This window comes from Heterocephalus glaber, unplaced genomic scaffold (genome assembly GCF_053883595.1).
Source record: "Heterocephalus glaber isolate CG9 unplaced genomic scaffold, H.glaber_assembly_v1.0 deba00001461, whole genome shotgun sequence".
NCBI lineage: Eukaryota > Metazoa > Chordata > Mammalia > Rodentia > Bathyergidae > Heterocephalus > Heterocephalus glaber.
The window spans coordinates 45208324-45228160 of NW_028258308.1; the positions used below are offsets into that span (position 1 = coordinate 45208324).

The 19837-nt window shown below is 35.8% G+C and overlaps 1 protein-coding gene across 9 annotated transcripts in view; it reads right to left on the bottom strand.

Annotated features, from left to right (window-relative positions):
* Positions 1-19837, bottom strand: part of Rnf170 (ring finger protein 170) — a 60592-nt gene that overhangs the window by 12677 nt on the left and 28078 nt on the right. For 5 of the 9 annotated variants that reach the window (XM_087180415.1, XM_021236734.2, XM_004855261.4 and 2 more), the window contains 3 exons: positions 18726-18869; positions 9411-9486; positions 8166-8274 (listed from right to left, as the gene is read on the bottom strand). In XM_087180415.1, the coding sequence (XP_087036541.1) occupies positions 8166-8274; positions 9411-9486; positions 18726-18862 (322 nt within the window). In that variant the 5' untranslated portion in view covers positions 18863-18869. The remainder of the gene's footprint in view (positions 1-8165; positions 8275-9410; positions 9487-18725; positions 18870-19837) is intronic. The other 4 variants (XM_087180416.1, XM_013076076.3, XM_021236735.2 and 1 more) reach the window with 2 other exon arrangements.

Consider the following 19837-nt stretch of genomic DNA (forward strand, 5'->3'; position numbering starts at 1 on the left):
CCCACACAGTATCTGAATACACAGTGCAGAGGCACCAAGAGGCCATAAAGGCAATGGTTATGAGCTCCAGAAGATGGAGCAGAAGTGAACAACAGAGAGAGGGCCTCTCTGAGGCTCTTCAATGAAAATTGAAGGCTACTGGGAAAGTGAAGAAAACTTCTGCAATAAAGGCACACTGGACTACCTTGTTGATTACATAAGAGCCATTAGAGACTCAAAACCTAAAAAGACCAGCTAGACCTGGAAGATATCTCTGACAACCAATCACTCCATAAGGGCTCTAAATACAAGTAATAAAGATACTCACAATAAGCAATATTGAAGTACCAGCCCAGGAATTAAACCAAAAAAACAGCACCAATAACAAAATTAGAAATGAGAAGACAGGGCTGGGGATTTAGCTTAGTGGTTCCGGTGCCTGCCTTGCAAGCGCAAGACTTGCAGCTCACCAAAGGCAAATTCTGGGGGAAACGGGGTAGAAAAATCTGATAATCAACCACTTGTACATCCTGAACTAAAAGTACAGGAAATAACAAACATATGAATGAGGCTCTAGAAAAATTCAAAACAAATAATTTCCCAGATAGCTACAGAGATGGTGAGGAGATTGAAAGACGTGATTAGAGACTCTAGAACAGAAACAGATAAAAAAAATAGATGAGCTCAGGACCATGCTGGACGCTATGAATGCCCAGCATAGGAAAGGAATGGAATCCACAAAACAGATTCAAACAGATATTCAGGAGATTAAAAACTCCATTGAGGGCTGGGGATTTAGCTCAGTGGTTCCGACACCTGCCCCACAAGCAGAAGGACCCAAATTCAATCCCCGGTACCAAAAAAATCCATTGAAAGCATTCACAGCAGATTGAGCAAATATGAAGACAGAATATCAGGTATAGAAGACAGGATTGCAGTTAGTGACTATGAAAAAAGAGCTTTCTTAAAAATAGTAAGGCACCATGAGAAATCGATCCAGCAGCTGCTAGATGATGCAAAGAAGAATAACGTAAGACTGACAGGAGTCCACGAAAAAGCAGAAGAAAGTACAAAGGACATAAAAAAATCTGTTCACAGAATTAATGAGAGAAAACTTCCCAAACAGAGGAAAAGAATTTGACATACAGATAAGTGAGGCATATAGAACTCCAACTAGCCATGACCAAAAAAAGTCTACACCTAGACACACAAGTCATGATCGCAGAAACCCAACAGATGATCAAAATCATACAAGCAATTAGAGAAAAGAAACAAATCACATATAAAGGAAAGCACATCAGAATCACAGCAGACTTTTCAACACAAACTCTCAAGTCAAGGAGAGTTGGAATGAGGTACTTCAAGCCCTAAAAGAAAATAACCTCAAACCTATACTGCTGTATCCTGCAAACTTATCTTTCAGAATTGATGGGGAAATTAGATACTTCCATGAAAAAGAACACCTGAGAAACATTGTGAATACAAAACCAGCACTCCACACAATTCTAAACAATATCCTAGAAAAAGGCAATGAGGGTCACAACTCCATGAGGACTAACAGAGCAAAGCCACCAGGCAAGGCAAGAAATTAAACGGAAGGGGGAAAAATAAAAAATAAAAGAGCGAACAACAGTAAAATAACATGACAAGGATGAGTCAATATGTATCAATTATAACCATCAATGTTAATGGCCTCAATTCACCAATCAAAAGAAATGGACTGGCAGAATGGATTAAAAAGCCAAATCCAACAATATGCTGTATACAAGAAACACACTTAATTCAAAAAGAAATTCATAGACGAAAGTAAAAGGATGGAAAACAACTCTCCATGTGACAGGAACCCAGAAAAAAGCAGGAGTAGCTATTTTATTTGCAGACAAGGTAGATTTCAAACCAAAACTAATTAAGAGAGACAAAGTCACTACACCCTTGTAAAGGGAACAATCCAAGAAGAGATGACAATAGTAAATATATATGCACCAAATACTAGTGCTCCCAACTATACAAAACAAATATTAATAGACATGAAAAACCAAACAAGCACTAATACAACTGTAGTAGACCTCAATACTCCACTATCACAAATAGATCATCTAGACAGAAAATCAACAATGAAATAATAGAATGGAACAAAATTTTTGAACAAATGGACTAAACAGATGTCTATAGCATATTCCACCCCACAAAATCAGACTATACATTCTTTTTGGCTGCTCACAGGTCATTCACTAAAATAGACCACATGCTAGATCACAGGACATGCTTAAATGAATGCAAAAGAATTGAAGTTATCCCCTGTATATTATCAGAAGATGGTACAATAAAATTGGAGATCAATAGCATAAGAAACCGCAAGAACCCCCAAAACACATGGAAATTGAATAACATTCTCCTGAACAACCAATGGGTCACAGAGGACATTAAAGAAGAAATTAGATAGTTTCTACAATTAAATGATAATGCCAACAGAATATACAGGAATCTATGGGACACAATGAAAGCAGTTCTATGAGGGAAATTCACAGCAGTGAATGCCCATATTAGGAAAACAGAGTTCATATAAGCAACCTAATGCTTAACCTCAAGTTCCTAGAAAAAGGGCAAGACAAACCCAATGTTCGTGCAAGGGAGGAAATTACAAAGATCAGAGCAGAAATCAATACAATGGAGTCTAACAGAATGATACAAAAATTCAATGAATAGAAGAGTTGATTTTTTGAAAGAATAAATAAAATCGATAAACCCTTAGCCAACCTTATCAAAAAAAGGAAAGAAAGGAAGGGCCAGGGATTGTGGTTCTGGTACCTGCCTTGCAAGCACAAGGTCCCAAGTTTGATCCCTGGTACAAAAAAAAAAAAAGGCTCAAATCCATGCAATTAGGAATGAAAAAGGAGAAGTCACAACAGATCCAGCAGAAATCCAGAGGATCATCAATATCTACTTCAAGAACCTGTACTCTAATAAAATGGAAAACACAGAAGAAATGGACAGATTCCTAGATACATATGAATTACCAAAGTTGAATAACGAAGATATAAAAATCCTAAACATCCCAATTACAACGAGTGAAATTGAAAACGTAATTAAAAATTTACCAGCAGAGAAAAGCCCAGGCCCTGATGGCTTCATGGCTGAATTCTACAAGACATTTAGAGAAGAACTATTGCCACTACTCTTTAAACTCTTCAATGAAATGAAAAGGGAAGCAACACTACCAAATTCATTCCTGGAAGCAAGTGTTACTTTGATTCCAAAACCAGAGAAAGACACAAACAAAAAAGAGAACTACAGGTCAATCTGCCTGTAGTACAGATGCAAAAAATCCTCAACAAGATACTGGCAAACAGAATACAGAGGATCATCAAGAAGATCATACACCCTGACCAAGTCAGATTTATCCCAGAGATGGAAGGATGGTTCAACATTCGTAAATCAATAAATATGATATAGTATATTAACAGATCCAAGGACAAAAACCATATAATCATCTCAATAGATGCAGAAAAAGCATTCGACAAAATCCAACACCCATTCATGATAAAAACCCTATAAAAAATTGGAAGAGAAGGTCTTTATCTTAACCTGATTAAGCCTATCTATGAAAAACCAATAGCCAACATCATACTAAATGGTCAAAACTGAAAACTTTCATACTAAAATCAGGAACAAGACAAGGATGTCCACTATCACCATTCCTGTTCAATATAGTTCTTGAAACATTAGCCAGAACAATTAGACAAAAGAAAGAAATAAAAGTAATAACAATAGGAAAAGAAGAAGTTAAACTGTCATTATTTGCTGATGATACGATACTCTACATAAAAGACCCAAAAATCTCCACCAAAAGACATCTAGACTTAATTGACAGATTTAGTAGAGTAGCTAGATACAGGGTCAACATTCAAAATCCAACACCCTTCTTGTACACAAATAACAGACTCACTGAGAGAGAAATTAGAGAAATTCCTTTTACAATAGCACCCCAAAAAATGAAATATCTAGGAATCAATCTAATGAAGAAAGCAAAAGACCTCTACATTGAAAACTACAGCTCTCTGAAAAAAAATTGAAGAGAATATCAGAAAATGGAAAGACAGCCCTTGCTCCTGGGTAGGAAGAACCAATATAGTGAAAATGGCCATACTTCCAAAACTGCTATACAGATTCAATGTAATCCTGATTGAAATCCCAACAGTATATTTCACAGAACTAGAGAAAACAATACAAAAATTTATTTGGAACCAGAAGAGGACCTAGAATAGCAAAAGCCATTCTAGGCAACAGACATGACAGGGGGGTATCACAATTCCTAACTTGAAACTATACTACAAAGCCACTGTGATAAAAACAGCATGGTACTGGCAAAGAAACAGACTCGAGGATCAGTGGAACCGATTAGAAGATGCAGACACAACTGCATACTCAGCCACCTCATCTTTGACAAAGGAGCCAACCATCCTCACTGGAGGAAAGATAGCCTCTTTAATAAACGGTGTTGGAAAAACTGGATTTCAACTTGCCACAGAATAAAATTAGATCCATATCTATCACCATGGACTAAACTAAAATTGAAGTTGATTAAAGATCTAAATATTACAACAGAAACACTAAACTTGCTGGAATGTAAGTTAGGTAGAACTCTTGAAGATATCGGCATAGGAGAGAACTTTATGAAGAAAATCTCAGTAGCACAGGAAGTAGCACAAAGAATCAACAACTGGGATCTCATCTTATTAAAAAGCTTCTGCAGCAGGCCAGGGATTTAGCTCAGTGGTTCTGGCGCCTGACTCACAAGTGCAAGGTCCCGAGCTTGATCCCCGGTATCCCCCGCCCCCCTCCCCCCAAAAAAAGCTTCTGCACTACAAGAGAAACCACCAACAGAGCTAAGAGACAACCTACAAGGTGGGAAAAAATTTTTACCAGCTGTTCCTCAGACAAAGGACTACTATCCAGAATATATAAAGAACTTAAAAAAGTCAGACCTCCCCAAATTTAAAGACCCAATTCAACAATGGGCATCTGAAATGAACAGACATTTCTCAAAGAAGTAAAAGCACTAAAAAAAAAAATATGAAAAAATGTTCAACATCATTGGTCATTTGAGAGATACAGATGAAAACAACACTGAGATTCCACCTCACCCCAGAAAGAATGGCTGCTATCAAGAAATTAACCAATAAATGTTTGTGGGATTGTGGGGAGAAAGAACCCTTCTCCATCGCTGGTAGGAGTGCAGATTGGTGCAACCCCTGTGGAAATCAATATAGAGATACCTCAAAAAACTAGGATTAGAGGTCCCATCTGACCCAGCTATTCCTGTGCTGGGTATCTTCCCAAAAGAATTAAAAGAATCATACCACAGCGATATATGCGCACCCATGTTTATAGCAGCACCGTTTGTAATAGCTAAAGCCTGGAAACAGCCCAAGTGTCTATCAACTGGAGACTGGATAAAGGAAATGTCTCTTTTAAAGAAAAGGGAATACTACTCAGCCATAAAGAATGAGAAATTAGAGACAGCTAAATGGATGCACATTGAGGACATATTCTTAAGTGAAATAAATAGGACACACGTGTAAATACTGAATATTTCTCTGGTAGGAGAAACTGAAAGTATAAATAAGGATTAAAATGAATAATTATAATGTGAAATAGGAAGAAAAGGTCTAAAGGGGTAGGGGAAGTGCGAGGGGTACAGGAAAGGAAAAAAGGGAAAGGAAAAAATGTGAGATAAGAAATAAATGGAAACAAAGTCTTTGCAAATAGGGACTGGTGGAGGGGTTGAAAGGAGGGCAGGGGAATGGGGAAAAAATAAGAACTAAGATATATCATGTAAAGGTACAAGTTCCCAATGATGAATGTAAATGTATCGTATACCTAAAATGTACAAATAAAAGAATTTAAAAGAAAAAAACCAAACAAACCAAGCAACCAACCAACCAGCAAAGATACTCACCCAAGTAGGATGGTAGGAAAGACAACACAATAGCTTTCATCAGAGTTATACTCTCTGTTTATTTGTAAGATGAGAATAACACCTCATAAACTTGCTGAAGAATTAAAATAATGTGAGTTACAACTACACATAAAGTGCTACATTGTTGCTAAGATTCGTAATTCACTGTAATGAAACAACAGTGTGAGTCTACATATGAAAAGTAAAAAAGTTAAAGTGCTCTTGATATATGTGGTATTAATATACTTGGACTATTATCCAAAGAGACACATTTCTGTAGTTTTAAAATTTTATTATTTTTTTTTTTGGTACCGGGGATCAAACTCAGGACCTTGCACTTGCGAGGCAGGTGACAGAACCACTGAGCTAAATCCCTGGCCCCAGACACATTTATGTATTGAAAAGTTGAATACAGTAACTAGTTTTTAAAAAATCTCTGAACTTACAGCTAATAAGTACAGCAGGATGTCAGAAGCAATCTATCTGACTGTCTCAGACCTAGAAGTAAACACAGTACAGCTATCTTTGGATTGACATTAGAGTTATCCACTCTGAATTTGCTAAATCTGGGTTGGGAAAGAAACTCACCTGGTCTGCCAAATCTTATGACTGCTAACACTACCTGAAAGGCTTTTTTAGTGGCTGCTGAGGCCACATCCAGCATCAGGAGAAAAGACTGTCAGACTAATTAGGAACACCTACCAGAGGTTTGAGAGGAGAAAGGTTAGGGAAGAGGTTGAAATGGATGAAGCAATATGGAGTTGGATTGATAAATAAGCACAAGGTATGAAAACCATGGATTACATGGTACGAATTTCAAATACTTATGTCATACCAAACAGCATAAATAATAATCCTGTATCTAAAAATGCTATGCTGAAGTCAGAAGAAAAGATACTAAAGGGAAAGAGTAATTTATAGGATCATTGTATGCTATATTTTAAATTAGTCTTTATATACAAATTTGATACATTTTGGAAATAATTAAGATCCTATCCTGGTATGTCTGAGAAAATAGGGTAGATGACTTCCAATATCCTTCTCAACTTGTTAGCCACTTTTATTTAGTGTCTGTTAGATTCAAATGTTAAAGAATAACTAGTTATTCAGCTTCTCAATAAGCAGAAAGAAACACCACTAATGAAAATAAAAGGTCTAAACCAAGATGCATTATGTAAAGGTACAATTCCCAATAAGAAATGTAATTGTGTTGTATACCTAAAATGTACCAATAAAAGAATTTAACAACAACACCAAAAAAAGGTCTAATGATTGGACAAATCTAAGTAGAGAGCAATTCTCAGAGTGATCACTGTTGTGTAAAAGTCACCAATCACACAGTGAAACTGAGCATAGGACTTGAAAACTGAGCAAGGTTTAAAACCTGGCTCTGTTGCTTAGCAGGTGGATTATCATTCATAAAATTTCTTAATATTACCAAACCTCAGTTTTCTCATTTGTGGTTAGATAAGATTAAGTCTGTTGGGCTGGGGATTTAGCTCAGTGGTGCTGCCACCTGCCTTTCAGGTGCAAGGTCCTGCGTTTGATCCCTGGTACCCCAAAAAAAAAATTAAGTCTGTTAAGTGTCCAGCACATAATGGGCATCCCCTATTCTTCAATGACCATAATAAGCAACAACAATATGATACATCAGTGTTCCCTAGAAAATCTTTTTGGAGGGTGAGAACAACCAAGTAAGAAACACCCTTTACTATGCCAAGAAGCTAGTGTGAAATCAGTATTCCCTTCTTGTCCTGCTACATGCTCTAGGTTTGTCATTCTCCCTCTCCAACTCTCTCGAGGTCAAAAAGAAGGGTAATCTAAGAATTTTTGTACTGACCCAAAGTAAGGAGAGGTAGTAGAGCTAAGGCAAGGTTTTAGGCATGATTCCTGAGAAAAGAGCTTTCCTAAATGAAACCACCAAGAAGTGAAGAACAAGGAGGGATTCAGTGAATCTACAATACCACTCATATACTTGAACTACTATGCAAAGAAACATTGCTGTTGGCTGAGAACCTGAATAGATTTTTTTAAACTTTTGAACTCATAAATGCTAAATAACAAACTGAATAAAAAGTAAGTACATATGTAAATAGTATTATTACTTAGATGCTAATTACACTTGGTCCGCAAGTAGAGCAGGATATTAGAACCAATCTACCCTAGAACCAACATACATGTCTAAGCCTTGATCTATACTTCTAAAAGCATAGCATAGTGCACTTACCACAAAAAAGATGTCCACAGTTCGTTTCAACAGGGAAGGAGGCTTGATGTAAGCAGATAGGACAGTACATATCAGTATAGAACTGCTGTCGAGCAGCAGCAGGTACATCCTGAGAAGGAGACATGTATCTGTGTTTATACCTTACACACAGGGCTTTCGACATTGTCTTGTTAAATTACATTTAAGAATACTGTTTAATGTTCATCACATTTTGAATATGTAGTAGTTTGAGGTCTTGTGACTTACTGATAACAGCTCTAGAACAGATTACTATTAATATGCTTACACTATTCTTGCATTAATGAGTTCCATGAGAGTAGGAATGTTTGTTTAGTTCACAACTGAACTGACAATGCCTAGAACAATGTCTGGAATGTAGTAGAAGTTCAAAAAACATAAGGTGAGTGGATAAATTATAAACTTTTGTTGGAAATAAAATTTGATTCTTTTTTGGTTTTTTGGTTTGTTTTTGAGTCAGGATCTCACTGTTTAGTTCAGGCTGGCCTTGAACTCACTATGTAGCCCAGGCTGGCCTCAAACTCACGGCAATCCTCTTGCTTCAGTCTCCCAAGTGGTGGGATTACAGGCATGCACACCATGCCTAGCAGATTGATTTTGAAATGTTTTTTTTTTGGCCCCAAAGCTGGGGATTGAACTTGGGGCGCTCTATCACTGAGCTACATCCCCAGCCCTTTTTAAACTTTTTGTTTTGTGACATGGTCTCACTAAGGTGCTAAATTGTCCAGGCTGGCCTTGAACACCAGCCTCCCAAGAATATCTTGCTTATTCTAGCCTTCCTCAGCTATGCTACATTTCTGGTTCTGAGAGCTTCCATCTAGTTAAAAGTAAAGAAGAGGCAGAAGAAAAAATTTTCTTCTCTGCCTAACTAGTATTGTTATCTATGAACATTGAGGAAGGGAGGGATGTTAAAAAACAGCTGCCCCTTCTAATCATTTCTTTGGAAGTCTTAGGGTGTATATTTTTTTAAAAAAGTTTTCCACTACATTTCAGGTAAGACCAACTATATTAATTATTTCTGTGCCAGTAGGTAGTATGAAAACTGTTCTCTTTTAAAGCAACTTAAAACATGCAAACATTTGAACAGATTAAGATTAGGCAATTTGCTTAATCTGAAAATATACAATCTGTAGAACAATTTAAGGCCATTTAAACCAGAAAAGCCCATGTTTCTTAAAAATAACATTGTTTCATTTCAACTGCAAAATGTACATGTCATAACAGTACCTGTTCTGTTTGAAGTTGTTCTCGAAGCACCCTTACTAGCTCTTGGTTTTCTGGATGAATGTTCTGATGCACATTTCTGTTACGTAGAATATAACAAACGTTTAATGTAAAATATTGTCAGATTAATCCATTTGTTTTCTAGGTCTAATTTCATTTTAGAGCCACTAATAAGTAAATAAATGTAAATGATGACATTCAGTTGCACTCCCAAGTCAACTGGGAGTGCAACTGTATACTACATCCTGCAAAATGTAGGATACTCTGTGGTGAGTTCTTCCCAGATTACTGATCACTGGTTAATTTCAGATTTAACTGCCAAATGATAAAATGCAGAGGCCTCTTAATTTGGAGATTTATTGCAATCACCAAGTTCTAAAAACAATTAATGCATTAATTTGTTTTGTGAAATTTCTTCAAAATAAGCAGCTGTATCTTTCTATATAGTATTTAAACACTTCCTCATATCTAATTAGGTCTCACTTTTCAGTTTGGGGGCAACAAAGTAGAAACTAAACTTATATATGCAGAAAAGCCAAAACTTAATATACCACTAGTATCTTTAACATTAACCTGAAAATGGAAAGTCAAAGGTAAGAAGTTGGTGGCTAATATAAATGGATGGGATAAGACAAGCAGGAAATTATAAGTGGAGGTCAGATAATGAAGGTGGGGTTGAAGATGTACATCTGAATCACAGTTCAATCTCATTTGACTATAGATTCTTCCCCCTAAATTTAAACATTTTGAACAACAATATTCTAAGGAGCCTTTACATTCTGGGTAGGACACACTGAACAGAAATAATTAATGTCCTAATAGGATAAAGAAAATTAAAGAAATCCATCCTATAAATATGTAGTTTTTGAGAAAAAAATCAAATTTTACAAAGAAAACTGACAAAATATAAGCATTAGTTCAGTAATGATAGAAAATCAATTTAAAGTTAAGTAAGTAGAAGTACTATATAAGTGTAATAAAACTATTGAATTCTGTATAAATGTGAATTTTGGTAAATTCTTTATTTCAAAATAAGTTACATTCTTATCACTGAATAAGTGATCTATGAAAGAAACCTATCTGTATAATGAAAGCAATCTATCAAATTATGTAGCACGAGAATCATTTATTTAAATACCAGTGAAGTCTCAGCTACACAAAATTCTCTATTCTTTGAGAACAGAAAACCATTTCCTTTTCATTGGGGAAAAAAAATAATGAAGACTTTCCAGAGTACAGACATGAACCATATACCTAGAAAGCCTTTCATTGGGTTTCTTTACATATAAGGGAGATGTAAGATTCCTTAAATCTATAGTAGAATCTTGTAGTAAAAAAGGCAAAATATACCCAATGAACAAGAAGAGCCCAAACTGCTGAATACAGCCTGGAGTTCAAGTAACTAAATGTCATTGACAGCTAGCGGTATGAGTATGGAACCAAAAGTTTAGAAAACAATGGGTAATTAACACAGATTGAAAACCAAAATAGAAAATCTGAGATCAACTTAGATATGAGAAAATGATAGATCACTTTGGGTAGTATTTTTATCTTTCTTCCAGTCTACGGAAAGTCTTCATTGTGTGTGCGTGTGTGTGTGTGTGTGTGTGTGTGTGTGTGTGTGTGTGTTTTCTCTCAGCAGTGTTTTGTACTTGTAAATAATTTATTTTCTATTTGTTCTTCTTTTTAAAAAGTTTATTAATACATGTTTGCAGTACATAATAATTACATTAATCCTAGGGAGTTGGTACATGTACAAGACTCAACTTAATTCTTTTCTCATGCCTCTCCTGCTCTTCCCCATTCCCTTCATCTCTTGGTTCCCTTCCCTTTTGAAAAAAGATCCATTTCCCTGTTTTCTTTGTTTATCTTTCACTTTGCTCTTTATGCTTTGGATTTCTCACATAAGCAAAACCATGCAATATTTAAGCTTGTGTGTCTGATTTATTTCACTTAACATTTGATCTCAAGATGCATCCATTTTTCTACAAATGACTCAAATTTATCCTTCTTTATGGCACTGAGGCATTACTCCACTGTGTACAGATACCATATTTTCTTTATCCATTCATCTGTTGATGGACATATAGGCTGCTTCCAAGATTTAGCTATTATAAACTGTACTGCAATAAGCACTGGTATGCCAAGTATCACTATAATATAATGTCTTTTAACTTTTTCAGGAAGATACCTCGGAAATAGCTGGGTTGAACAGAATTTCTAGTTTTAGTTATTTGAAGAATCTCCATGCTGATTTCTATAGTGGTTGTACTAGTTTATATTCTCAACAACAACAAAGAAGGGTTCCTTTTTCCCTGCAGCCTCGCAAGCATTAGTTATTATTTTCTTGTGTTTTTTTGGTACCGGGGATCGAACTCGGGTCCTTGCGCTTGAGCAGCAGGTGGCAAAACCACTGAGCTAAATCCCCGGCCTATTATTTGATTTCTTGATGGCCATTCTTTCAGGAGTAAGATGGAATCTCAGTGTTGTTTTAATGTGCATTTCTCTAATGGCCAAAAAGTTTGAACATTTTTCATGTCTTTATTGGCCATTTGTATCTTAACGTCTATGAAGTGTCTATTCATTTCAGTTGCCCATTTTTTGATTGGGTCTTCTATTTTGAGGGGATCTAAGTTTTTGAGTTCTTTATATATTGTAGACATTAGTTTTCCTTCTGAAGTGTAGCTGGCAAAAGTTTATTTCCCCATGTGTAGGTTGTCTCTTCACTCCATTGGTTGTTTCTTTTCCTGGGCAGAAGCTTTTTAATTTGATATAATCCCATTTGTTGATTCTTGATGTTATTTCCTATGCAACTGGGGTAGTTCTGTTCAGAATGACTTGTTCTTCCTTAAAGTATCACTACTACCTATCATTTGTTGACATATCAGAAACCAGTCCAAAGTGTCTTGCACATTTCTATAACTTGATTCCATCTATCTTTCTTCTCCTATGCTTTGAGGTATCATTGCTTTCTTCATATTAAAGGTTATTGGCTTTTTCAGGGTTACATACAACTTAATTGGTTTGACAGTTTTGATTTTTCCCCTTTCAAAGACAAAGAAGGATCATAAATCATTGGCATATAGTAATAACAAATGTATTTGGGTTCTGTATTAGAGCCACTGTCTTTCTTGGCATCTTACTTTAGACCAACTTAGCTATGAGAAAATGACAAGACATTATAAACAAATGGACTAAAACACAGAGCCTAGAAATCAATTTTCACAAACATGGTTGCTATTTGAGTAAAAGTTTGTGTGTCCCAAACCTCATATTGTATGTGGAACCTTTATTCTCCAATGTGATAATATTTGGAAATGAGACTTTTGAAGGGAAATTAGGCCATAAGGGTGGCACTGTAATGATGGAATTAGTGGCCTTATAAGAGACATGGGGAGCTAGGGATTCAGCTCAGTGGTAGAGTATGTGTTCATATGTACAAGCCCCAGGGCTGAATCCCTAGCACCACATATGAAAGAAACATGGAAGACATGCTTCCCGTCTGTGCACCTTTCCAAGTGAAGATACAATGAAAAAACAGCCACCTGCAAACCATGAAGTAGGCTGTCAGACACTGGATCTACCAACACTTTATATATAGTTTGGATCTTTGGTCTCGCATAAACCCATATGTTGAACCCCTCATCTACCTAAAGTGGACCTATTGGGAGGTAGAAGGTCCTAGTAGGGAGGTCTCTAGATTCCTAGGGTCATGCTCTTAAAAGGTGATCTTGGGGCCCCAATCTTATCCTCTTTCTTCTGCTTCCTGGAGATGAATGAGCATTTTCTTCTCTGCCATCCCCTGCCATCCCCAGAGCCATGATGTATTACTTCACTACAGGACCCAAAGCAATGGGGCCAACTGATCACTTAATGCAGCTTTTGAAAATACGAGCTAAAATAAACATTTTCTCTTGGTAAGCTGATTATCTCAGGTACTGTTATGACAATGGAAAGCTAAGCAAATACACCTTGATCTGGGACTTCTCTCTCCCTGAAACCATGGGAAATAAATGTTTGTTGCTCAAGCTACCCAGTCTATGGATTTGTTATAAGTGCCCAAACTGGCTCAAACAATGGTCAACAGATTTTTGACAAGGGTATCAAAACTATTCAATAGAAGAAAGTATAGTACTTCAACAAATAGCCAGTGAGCACATGAAATGATAATATCATTACTTACTGGGGAATGTAATTCAAAACTATAATGAAATATTACTTCATTCTCATGATGGCTAAGGGGGAGAGGGGAAGAATGAAAGAAAGAATGGCAGAGAAAGTAAGCATTGGCAATGATATTGTAAAACTAGACCCCATATGCACTGCTAGTAAAATAGAGATGCCACAGTGGAAAACAGTTTAGAGGTTCCTGAAAAAGTTAAACATATCTTCCTGGGCAACCCAGCTAAACACTGTTTCAAAGAAAATAAAACAAAAAATACAGAATTATGATATGATCCCAAAATTTCAAGTGAAAGCAAAGACTCAGAATACAGCAGTGTTCATTGCATCATTATTCACTTATTCACATCAAATGGTGTGGATAACTCAAGAGGCTATCAAAGGATGAATGGATAAGCAGAAAGTGGTACACATACAATGAAATTTTATCAAGCCATAAAAAGGAGTAAGAATCTGATTCATGCCACAACATAAATGGACTTTGAAAATACTACATGAAGTGAAATTAGCCAAACACAATGGGACAAGTACTGTATGATCCTGCTTTATGAGGTACCTAAAATTGGCCAATTCAATGAGACACAAAGTAGAATAGACCCGTAAATGTCTGAAGAGGAATTCGAATTTATTGGTTAAATGGGAAGAGACTTTTATCTGGGTTGATGAGAAAGTTTTGGAAGTAGATAGTGATGATAGTTACACATTGTAACTGTACCAAATGCCACCAACTTATACACTTAAAAATGGTTAAAATGAAGTCAGATGTGGTGGTGCACACCTATAATCCCAGCACATGGGAGGCTGAGGCAGGAGGATCGCCAGGAGTTTGAGGCTAGCCTGGGGTATATGGTAAGTTCAGGGCCAGCCTAAACTACACAGTGAGACCCTGTCTCAAGAAACAAACATCACTTCTTGGCCTTTTGGCTAAGATCAAGTGAAGAAACAAACAAACAAGAAAAGGTTAAAATGACAATTTTTATGTTATGCATATTTTACCATAATACGAAAATGACAGAATTGATTATAATGACTAAAAATATCAAAGAAACTGGAAAAAGGGACAAAAGGTTCCTTTATTTAAATTTTAAACTATACATTACTCCTACTCCAGCCTATCAATAACTGATTACCTCAGTTGAAGTAAAATTACAAGTGCCAATTAAATTTTTTTTGGGGGGTGTTTGAGACAGGGTCTCATTATATGGTTCAGGCTAGCCTTGAACTCACTATGTATTCTGGGCTGGCCTTGAACTCATGGCAATCCTCCTGTCTCAGCCTCCCGAGTGCCAGGATTACAGGCATGTGCTATCACGCCCAGCTGCCAACTAAATTTGAATCTGGAGCACTGAACAGAAATTTAAATTGACCTCCTGATTCTAATAGTATTAATTCTTCCAATACATACCTGATTCTAATACTATTCTTCCAATACATAATAATACATTTCTTTTTTTGGATATTTCATTGTTAGTATATAGAAATGCTACTGAGATTTTTATGTTCATTTTGTATCCTGCAACTTTGCTGAAATCATTAGTTCTAACATTTTTTGGTGTAGACTTTATGAAACATAAGATCATGTCATTTGCGAACTGATAATTTCACCTTTTACCTACTTGGATCCTTTTTTATTTTTGTTGTGTACTTTGTCTATAACATCTAATATACTGAATGGAAGTGGCAAAAGTAGGCATCATTGTTTTCTTACCGATCTTGGCTTTGTTTTTTCACTGTTGAGACAATATTAGCTGTACTCCTGTCATATGTGGCCTTTATTGTGATCCTTGTTTACCTAATTATTTGAATTTTTATGGATGAATTTTTAAGAAAGGATGTTGAATTTTGTCAAATACTTTTTCTGTATTTCTTGAGCTCTTCATATAATTTTTTCCTTCATTCTGTTAATACGTGTATTAATTGATCTATGTACACTGAGCCATTCTTGCCTCTTAAGAGATAAACTCCACTTGGTCATGATGTATGATCCTTTTTCATGTGTTGTTGGATTCATTTTTGCTAGTATTTTGCTGATAATTTTTGCATTTATGCTCATCAGGGTTGTTGGCTTATAAATTTCTTTTACTGGACTGAATTTATCAGGCTTTGGTATCATGGTATTGTTAGCCCTAAGAGGAGAAATCATGAAGTATTCCTTCTTCTTGAAGATTTTGGAAGTTTTAAAAGGACTGGTGTCAGTTATTTAAATGTTTGGTGGAAATGCAGAATTTCCTTCCCTTTAAAGGCTAAATATTATTCCATTGTGTATATATGCAGTACTTTGTTTATCCATTCATCTGTTGAATGGATTGCTTTCATTTTTTGGCTACTATGAATAGTAGTACTATGAACATGGGCCTACAAATATCTCTTTCGATTTCTGCTTTCAATTATTTGGGATATATGGCTAGGGTGGAATTGCTGAATCATATGGTTATTCAACTTTTCATTTGAAGAACTGCCATACAAAAAATAGAACAAAACAAAACACAAAAACAAAAAAAGAACTCTCATACTGTTTTCTATAACAATGGCAGTATCTTACATTCCCACTGACAGTGAACAAGGGTTCTAATCCTCACCAACCCTTCCATTTGCAAGGCAGACACAGCGCCACTGAGCTAAATCCCTGGCCCCTTATTCTGTGTAGTTTTGATAGTAGCCATCCTTATGGGTGTGGGGTTCTATCTCATTATGGTTTTGATTTGTGCATTTTCCTAATAATTAGTAATGGTGAACATATTTTCATGTGCTTACTGGCTATTTGTATATTTCCTTTGGAGAAATGTCAACTCAAATTGTTTGCTCATTTAAATTAGTTGGGTCATCTTTTGGTGGTACTGGGGATTGAACCTAGGAGCTTTACACTAAGCTCCCTTCCTCTTTCTATTTTGAGACAGGGTCTAAGTTATGGAGGGTGGACTTTGCAATTCTCCTGCCTCCACTTCCCAGGGTGCTGGGATTATAGGTGTATGCCACCATGCCCAGCTTTTCACTTTTTTTTTTTTTTTTGGTACGGAGGATCGAACTCAGGACTTTGTGCTTGTGAGGCAGGCGGCGGAACCACTGAGCTAAATCCCCGGCCCCTCACTTTCTTGATGATGTACTTTGAAGTATAAAAGTTAATTCTGATGAAATCTGGTTTGTGTACTTTATCATTTTACTGCCCATGCTTTTGGTATCAGTATCATATCTAATATTGTTTGTCAAATTAAAGATTGTGATGATTTACTTATATTTTCTTCTAGAAGTATTGTAGTATTTCTTTTATTGTTATAACCAAAACTGAGTATTATACAGAAAAGAGGTTTAGGTTGGTCATAGTAGCACATGCCTCTAATTCTAGCTACTCAGGAAGCTGAGCCAAGAGCATTACAAATTTGAGCTCAGCCAGGGCAACTTAGTGAGATCCTGTCTCAAAAAAATAAAATGGCTGGAGATGTAGCTCAGTGGTAGAGCTGTTGCCTAACATATGCGAGGCCTTAGTTCACTTCCCAGTATCACACACACAGAAAAGAGGTGTAATTTAGCTTATCATTTAGGAAGCAGCAAGTGTTGAGGGGTCCACTATTATATCACTGCCACTATCATATAATGGCAGAAACACTATGAGATGAAGAAATAAAGGGCGAGACAGGAAGCCAGAGTTGAGGCAGGGCTGGATCTTGCTCTTAAATAACAGATCTTCTCACAGGAACTAACAGGGTCCTTACCAGAAATACATTAACCTTTTCTCAGGGCAAAACTTTTCCCACTAGGCCCTAGCTTAGAAAGGTTCCACACCACCTCCCAACACCAGCACTCTGAAAACTACGCACAAATTCTTGGGAGGCAAACTGCAACTAAATCACAGCAAATATTGTAGTTTTAAGTCTTAACATTTAAATCTTTGACCCATTTTTAATTTGGTGTAGCATGAGTCCAATTTCACTCTTTGCATGTGGCTACCCAGATGTCTCAGCACCACCTATTGAACTCTTTTTCTACTGAACGTTCTTGGCACATTTGTCAAAGGTCAGTTGACTATAGATGTATATGGGCTGATAATTTCTGGATCTTGATTCTGTTACACTATACATTAGTTGTTCTCCTGCCTGACAACAAGTATGCTTCTTATGTCTTCTTCCCCTCACTTGCTATTAGAAATGAATAGAGCAGGCCTAAAGACAGAGTCCTGAAGCAATACATAGAATACTTTTGTTTGGTTTCTATTAAAACATCAGTCAGTATTCCTATATTAGTTATGAATTCACTTAAACTTGCTATCATTTAGTCATTATTTCCTACAAAGAATCACTCTAAAAAATGCCCTACTGTAATCAACATGTTGTCCTAATAAGAGACTATCAGTGCAGAGGTAAAAGAATAACTTACCATTTTTTCCCTTAAGTGTTCACATTCTGTTTAATAATCTTTTTTGTAGTTTTTACAGGAAAAACACTGATTTGTAATTTGGGGGATTAAAAATTTATTCATCTACATATTGGCATATAGACATTTGAGGCATTTAAATGTTGTTCTGATTCTGTAACAACTGATTGAAGTTACTTCTAATCATTTTTTTTTTTTGGTACTGGGGATTGAACTCAGGTCCTTGCGCTTGCGCAGCAGGCAGCAAAACCACTGAGCTAAATCCCCAGATGTAATCTTAATTTCCTCTACACTGTCCAAGATGTTTTTCCCTTTTCAGCTCAGTTTTTCTATTTAAAAACTATAAATATTTTGCAGTTATCTATGTTACCTACTAGTGATACCATTTTTTCAATTATGAAACAAATTTAAAATATATTACCATAGAAAATATTAACATTTTAGGGTGGGGATTTAGCTCAGTGGTTTCACTGCCTGCTGTGCAAGCGCAAGGACCCAAGTTCAATCCCCGGTACAAAAAAAAAAAAAAGAAAAGAAAAGAAAAAGAAAATATTAACATTTTAAACAAAATATGGATGATTAATTTATCTGCTTAAGATAGGAAAAATATATGTTACCATTCAGAGCCCAATGGAAAATAAAGTACTTTAGTAAATATATATACTCACTGAAATTTGTTACTTTTCTTATTATTATATGTTACTATAAGTCAAAAATTCAGTGACCCTTGGAAATATATATTTCATTTTATTTGTCCTTTAGTCTCACCTGAAAAGTGCATATACCAGGGAAGCAATCAAAGTGAAACTGACCACAACTGCCACAAGAACTTGGTCACTTACTCCTTCTATAACTGAATCATCATCCAGTTTCAAACTTTGAACTTCACCTTGATATTTGGCCATTCCAGGTCTAAAATATGAAGAAACAAGATAAAAGTTACTAACAACAAAGTGAAACTTATGTTAATAAAAGCAATATAAGTATAGCTGTCTTCTAATATATTTACTATTTCTAGCATTTCATGTAGCCTATATTAAGCAAAATGCCAGTGAAGATTCTCCCATTAAGAGTTCTTTAAAATTTGCCAGAAACATTATTTGGGGGAGTACAAAATGTTATTTCCCTTAAGGAGAGCAACTACTATAATTTACCATCTATTTATACTTTTTAAGACCAAAAAAAATTTAAATACTCATTTCTCCTCAAACTTAGTTCCTTTAAGGAAAAAGATGTTCTTCTTGCTCAAGTGCTCCTTTCTAAATCCTGGATATCAAATAAACTCTCCAAGTAGACCAGATTCCTTTTCTCCTTCATAGGAAATCTACTGTAGTCTTCAGTAAATACCTAGTGTAGGATCTGTACACAGGAGACTATAATAAATGTTTGTTTACATAAAAATGATTTACCAAACTTAGAAGTGTTAGTAGAAAGGTAAAAGACATTAAGGATCTTAGAGCATTTGTATCAATACCAAGACTACTTGAACTAATGAAAGTTCTGGTGCTTAAAAAACAATTAGCCTTACCTAGAACTAAAGCTGAGCTTATGGTTCAAAAATTTCTAAACTGCCTTGAGTATGGAATCACTCTGAGGCCGTATTTCCTATGAAGAGGAGGATATGAAATTTTCCTTCCCATACTCAAAACTAAAGGAAAATGGTAGGACCCAATTCTATAGGTATGAGAAGAGAAAGCTAAACCACATTGGAGTTCAAATATCACAAGTAACTGATATTTTTTTTCAGACTACAAAACTATAAAATTCAAAGTTTTAAGATACCTAAAGAGAAGTAAAAGAAATAAATATTAAATATATGTGATATTTAAAGTTCTGTATTAAGGTAACTGATTGTATTGAAAAGTTTTACCCAATACCGT